Raw genomic sequence first — 6,853 nt, forward strand, 5'->3', positions numbered from 1 at the left:
TTATATAACAATGAGAAGACGATATTATTGCATCCAGTAACCTCGTCCGATATTGAAGGCTCCTAATTATGTTAATTAGAGCCACGCTGAAAAGAAAAGATCAATAATTACATGTCTTTTTTTCATCACCAGGCTCGTAGCCCTCATTCAGGAGCAGTAATGCTGTTTAGCACGTTGGAAACATTCGGCAAGACCGTGCATCGATACATTCATCAGGTCAACACTGATGTGCGACTGCACAGCAAAAATATAGGTACCTCATTTAGATGTTATAATATATGACATCACAGGAAAGTATTGTGGGGGACAGATAGATAATCATCAATATGGATCTACATTAAACTGTAATTGATTGATTATGACTTACATGATTTATATCACCTACAAATCCGGGGTTTTGATGTCCCATTTCTGTTGCAAAGGATTGAAATACTGACTGAGGTATAATGTTAACGATAAGCTTTGCATTTTGATGCGAATCACGTCTGTTCACACAAAAGAACATGAACAAACTACAAAATGTAATCATATTTTGTCTCATTCCCAGATTTTGAAGCCAGACGTATAAAGTCACCAGCCGATGATCTCACGTTTCCAAGCAATAATGTTCTGAAAATAAAGAAGAGGTCACCAGAAATCGTTTGGGACGATTTAGATGAAGGTGGTAGTAAAGTAATCATACCGAAGGAAAACTTCGTGTTTCAAAACACAGGTAACTTGTTATGAAATTAATAACTTATCTGAGTCAATTTGTCTATACATTGTCTCAAAAAAATTGATATTATATCGACGGTGTAAAAGTTGCAGCATGACTGAAACAGGGGAGTTGACAATCAGTGCATTTTAATGTAAAATGTTAAATGAACCGTTCATGACGAAAGTCCAGAGGTGTTCAGGCTGAATCATCACGTCGTCCTCATCTGGTAACAGAAAATAAATCAGTAACAATAGAATGGATGGATATTTGCTAAATTAAAGAGTATTCATCAATAATAGTCAATCAAAGGTCGATTTAACTTACGATAGTGAGCGTTCAAACATTCTGTGAACTCTTTGTATGTTTGTGTGTGTTTAAAGGGAGACTACAAATAGATGTGAGAGAGATGGGGTTGTGCGTCTCTTTGTCCCTGTCTGAATTTGTATTTGTTTCAGTATTTCAAAAGTGATAATATTTATCGCTCAACATTTTCGCTTATCTTGGGATAAAGTTTTAAAATGAACCTTTTTTTATTTCTCGTAGATTCATCTTCAGTCGTTGTCTTCGCATACAAGAATCAAGGCAACATTCTGCCATCTGGCACGAAAAAGGGGTACGTGTCCTGAGCCGCGCGTCGTCAAGAATATCTTTGCATCTTTTCTTTGAAATCTTCGTACAGATTTGTAAGATTCGTAAAACGTCATCCCGCTGAACTCTTAAATCAAACACATATTATTACAATCGTCTGTATCCTTCAAATCCACCAATTAGCGAACAAGCAAAGTGATGCATATTTCGAGTGTTAGTCCAAGAGGACAGTAATTGTCAAGTATTGCATGCTCAGAGAGTTTACTTTTTAATTTTCATTACAATTCGTTATCGTTGCCGAAGAGACGATGCTGATTAGATGCAAGGATCAGTATTTCAAATGTTCACATTCCTCAGACGATTTATACAACGCCAACGGTTTCTGACCTTGTTAATTCAATCACATAGGCAGAACAGACAATGGGTTCGTTCAATAACTGCAACGAAGAAAGTTGAGCGAGTAAATAGCCCTGTGATTTCAGTCAGTATCTACGACGATTCAGACGACAAGTACAGAGACAGGCTTGAACAACCACTGACATTTATCTTGTACCACAAAGAGGTAAGTTTAAATTATTGTCCTTCTAAGACTAAACGTACGTACGCATGACTTTACTCTTTCGGGAAGAATAATCAATTAAACTGGCAGAGATCGCCTTCTTTTGATTTGTAGGCAATCTCAAAACATTCTTTCGAGAAAGTTACTTCCAGGTGTAGGTAACACTATGAAATATTGACATATCATATATAGTATGCTTATACCATTGGATATATGCTAATCTTATGGGAGGCAATATTATCTGCTACATAAGAGAATAATTCAAATTATTTCCGCTTTCTGATGACGGGATCGATGAAAAATACTTGCCTCTGCGTTGAAAAGTCAATTCAGGTTGCATAATTTAAGTGAATCACAAATGCATTTTTTGCATTATTTGCTTCTTTGTTTGTTCGTTTGACCAAGTCACGATGTAGGTGTAAACCGTATTTATCTGATTACAGATTGGCTACAACGCGAAATGTTTCTCTATGGTTTACGGCAACCCAAAAGCGTGAGTCTTCGTTAATATTTACTAGTATTGTACATATACGAGAAACAACTCGTCCCTACATACATTTTAAATTAGGATTAAAATAGAATTATATCGCCGAATATTACAAGGTCCATTTTTGAACAAAGCTTACTGCCATGGATTTATATTTAACAAGGAACGATACCATATTCTGCACTATTGTGATGCCCTTATGACAAGATTGTTTTCCATGACATATATTACGCAGTCACATGCCTTCTGAGAATTCAAATATGATTTTTTTTATCAAAGCTAGTTTATGGAACGAGAAAACCTGTAAAAAGATGAACCCCACTTTAACGGCCAACTTCACAGAATGCCGTTGCGACTATACTGGAAGTGTTGCTGTCATCACCACTATGGGTGAAATGCCAACGGTAAGACCTAATCAATAACTCTTTTTCTTTTTATAAAGGAGAAAGTGAGAATTATTCTTTGTACCGATTGCTTTAAGTATCACCTATAGAAATCCTGCGTGAAAATACATAACTTTAAGAGCATGGTGTTATCTGGTCTCCTTGAATTCATTCCGGTTCTTCTGTCGCTTGATTACATGTGAATCTCTTTCAATTGGAACTGCTACACAGTACTGAGTTCCCGACATCACTGTTTTTCACCTTTGTTATTCGTTAATCTAACCAAAGATTCCTTGGAACATTGAACACGCGTTTAATGCGTTTACATGATTTCTCTAATGGATATAGAGCAAAATATTAAAGATGCAAATTGCTGCTTTAATGGTATCCCGAAAAGTTAAGGGACAGTAATACTAACACTAAATGATTTTTAAACTATTTTTGTCTTTACGTCAACCACAGTTACGTGTTATATTCTCGCAAGCATGCCATTGTGAGATACACAATATTCAGCTAGTCAACTCTGTTCACGGATGGATTGCATCGTTATTGTTGATAAGTAAATCCTCGTCCGAACGAGAATTTAAAAATAAACGTGCATTTTATGTAATTAGCTTGTCAACATTGCGTGTATTTGTCATACACACGCTGTGTTGACAAGCGTATTCTTTCAGTAGTAAAATAGGAACATGCTATCGACATACAAAATAAATGTAATTGAAAAAATCCTAAAAAATTAGCATTACTGACCTTTGACGGAACCATTCATTTATTAAGCAGAGCACATTTTAGTCTCGAATTTGTATAACTTAGTTATTTGATTATGTATTCTTTATTTCTGATTTGCAGCCCTTCCCAGAGTATGCCCTTGAAACGATTATTATTGTGGCGAACGGACTGGCAGCATTTCTGACTGCCTTTACATTTGTGGCTCTCTGCCTCAGAAGGTAAATTTGATCGACTTTTACTGGTATTATTTGCGTATAATCTGTTCGCTATGCCAGTGTGTGGAGACAGTTATGAATAATCGTGTGGGTATAATGTCTTAGTGGAATATTGTACCTTATATTAATTTGTTCTAAAGACTGTAATTGTCACTACAAACTTTAATTATTTCTTGGTCAGTAATATTGTCCTTGAGAGTGCCTCTTTTTTCGGCATACTATGAGGACCCCTCATCACTAAATCACAATTTCAACGAAACCTAATCGACGAAATCTACATATATTCCAAATTTAATGACTGCTCACAAATTCATTATCCTGTAGGATTACGACAGACCACTACTTTGTGTGTTCAAACCTCAACTTGTCCATGTCCCTGTATTTTGTCATGGTTGTCATAGCTCTGAACATGGAGAAGGAAACGGTAGGTGATACCTTTCTTCAACAAAGTCTAGTTGGTGATTAATATCAAGTATTAGAGCCGACAGCGCAAACCGAATAAGTAAACCAATTCTCGCATGTTCAGCATCAACTTTGCCGCCATGTATGTTGTAGCAATATCGGTTATATGGTTCGGACATTTCCTAGAAGACCAACGATTGTGTCAAAGGATAACAGACGTTCTAGCACAGTGACTATACCACACATCTACACGAAAGTACTTACCTCTTTATTATAATATTATCCAAATATCTATATTGTGATAAAAGTAATTATCATAACACATTTGGAAAAAAGAACAGCCCCACCCCCAATACAAAACTTTAAAACTGTTCATGTGATTAGCTATGATGAAAACACGCATTGAAACATATGTATACATGATTGGGGTTTTGTCTGTTTACGATTATGGTCTTCATTTCTTTACCTTGTTCTTTTATCACCTTTTCCAACTTTCAGAAAAGATGCTGAGTGTCGGCCATAATAAATCACTACGTGGTCGTCAGCAGTTGTGCCTGGATTTTCAACTTCTGCTTGCAACACTTCCTAAAGCTGCGGTTTGGCATTCATAAGAACGTCTATGCAAAGTAAGCGCACAAAGAATAAAATTAAAAATAGAGTCCAGGGGGTCAGGGTGCAAAGGGTTAATAGACTGAAGAACTCTAAGAGAGGTTACAAGCAAGACACCAGTGTTGTCAGTTTCTCAAAATTGCATATATTGCACGTTACAGTGAATGTACAGAAAACAATAATAAGAACTAGGTATCCAAGGGTGCGTTTGGGCGCACTGTTCCCAACACAAGAACGGTGCTCGGATATGCCGAGCGCGCTCGAATCTCTTCGCTACACTTCCGGAAATAGCCAATCTTCGTTCCGAGAACGGAGAACAAAACCCTGGTCAGACGAGAGCAGACAAGAACAAGATGGCGGAAACCAGCCGCGCAAAAAATGAAAATGTTACTACCTATATTGCTATTGTATGAAAACGTCTCTGAATACAAATTGAGATAGTTGAATTATTATGACAAGTTTAATGTTTCCACTCGTGTGATCCTTTCGGTCCTATTAATTACTGCCCGTGACTGCCCGAAGCTGCCTGAGGACCGCCTGAGAACTGCCCGACGACTGCCCGAGTAAAAAGTAGGCCAAATTTCGCCAATTTCAACACTAAGCCAATATGTTCAACTTATATCATGCCCGCCTAACCAAAAATATCATTTATTCGGCGTTCACCTGATGTTTTCTCTAGCGGTTTCGGAACCCGGAATACGCTGGATTATCAGCCTGGAAGACTTCCCGTCCTAGCGTCTCAAGTTTGATTGTGAGATCATACAATTCAGTGCAAGGGGTGCACGCACGCGGCTAGGATATCGTACCCACTCTTGCATTGAATGGTATATGTTCTCACTATTAATCTGGCGAAGTCCTTCAAGTCCGGGGTCTTAAGAGTTCCAAAACCGCCGGAGAAAACATCAGGTTAAAGCAAAATCAATGATATTTTTGGTTGGCCGGGCATGATGTAAATTAAACCTGTTGGCTTAAAATGGGCGACATTTGGCCTACTTTTTACTCGGGCAGTTCCAGTCGGGCAGTCCTCAGGCAGCTACGGCCAGTGATAAGTAGGACGCGATCTTTTTCTTTTTTTGGATGTTTGTCGAATAATTTCGAGAGTAAACTGTTGTACAAATACAACAAACGTCTTCAACGTAATATGGTAAAGCTTATTTATGAACGATGATTAAAATGTAGCGCTACCACTATAGAAACAGGATCTCCTTCATGACAGTTGCCTGTCGCCGTGACCATAATCACATTTGTACCAAGTTCTGCCCAAACGAGGCTGTGTCGTTTGGTCGTCAAGAAAAGAACAGCCATCGGAAGCTTGCCCTCGTCGGATGTTCTTCTGACGAGAACGGTACGCCCAAACGCACCCCAAGTCTCCCTATATGACATGTAAGGAAATAAATCAAATCTGTCGATTTTATGCTCTTTTTCGCCCGTCACAAATTTTAGCACTTAAAAGAGTAATAGCTGGTTAACATTGAAAAATTTTCTTACACTTTAGATTCCTAAACTCCTGATTTATAAAAGACGTTTAAAGGAATAATTGGGTTGTACTGACGATGCATAATGCACTGAGCAGTGCCAAGTCAGGGTTTTAACAGGTTTTAAGCTCTCTGTTTCTCTGTTTGCAGGATTTCGTACATTATGGTTGGATGGGTGTCACCTCTATTATTCGTTGTACCTTTCGGTTTACGATGGTACAGCACCTACGGCTCGGGAAACAGGTAAGGCGTCAACAACACGTGCTTGTTCAACACAGAAACACTGGTGAGCCGATGGTTTAATCTTTCCATATTTGCTAAATATGTAAAAGTCCATTTAACATACATTTTTACGCTTTGTTTGTGAGTTATTTCACTCAAAAAGATGACATCGATGCTTGTAAGAAGTCATGATTGTCTGTAGACTCAGCTTTTGGTCGAACACACCTGAAATTTTAGGAGTTTGTAGTGACGCTACATTCTTCCCTGTAGTTTTTTCGACGTTTACTTATCTAATTTCATACACCTGTCTACAGAAATCAAGCAAATCTTAAGCATTAAACGCAAGCAGTCACATACCCATGCGTACCCTTGATTTCTAGCAGGTTTTAAAAAATCTATCTATATCAGGGCTCATAGCATTATATCTATGAGAACAATTTCAAGGTATCCTAATTATCATAGCCATCGAGATCCCAAACATTGATGA

The 6,853-nt window shown here is 37.9% G+C and overlaps 1 protein-coding gene across 1 annotated transcript; it reads left to right on the forward strand.

Annotated features, from left to right (window-relative positions):
• The first annotated feature begins 278 nt into the window (after positions 1–278).
• On the forward strand, positions 279–6,381 carry LOC139125775 (uncharacterized). Its single transcript, XM_070691870.1, has 10 exons — positions 279–294; positions 548–712; positions 1,241–1,310; positions 1,694–1,847; positions 2,288–2,337; positions 2,615–2,735; positions 3,564–3,661; positions 3,983–4,082; positions 4,559–4,686; positions 6,295–6,381. The coding sequence occupies exons 1-9, from the start codon at positions 279–281 to the stop codon at positions 4,568–4,570; spliced, it is 786 nt and encodes a 261-aa protein (XP_070547971.1). The 3' UTR covers positions 4,571–4,686; positions 6,295–6,381.
• The last annotated feature ends 472 nt before the right edge of the window (positions 6,382–6,853 follow it).

This window comes from Ptychodera flava, assembly GCF_041260155.1.
Source record: "Ptychodera flava strain L36383 chromosome 3 unlocalized genomic scaffold, AS_Pfla_20210202 Scaffold_26__1_contigs__length_13983176_pilon, whole genome shotgun sequence".
NCBI lineage: Eukaryota > Metazoa > Hemichordata > Enteropneusta > Ptychoderidae > Ptychodera > Ptychodera flava.

Coding starts and splice junctions, on each gene's coding strand:
- LOC139125775 (XM_070691870.1), top strand. Junction 1,848..2,287: donor TTATCTTGTACCACAAAGAG/GTAAGTTTAAAT, acceptor ATCTGATTACAG/ATTGGCTACAACGCGAAATG. Junction 2,338..2,614: donor GTTTACGGCAACCCAAAAGC/GTGAGTCTTCGT, acceptor TATCAAAGCTAG/TTTATGGAACGAGAAAACCT.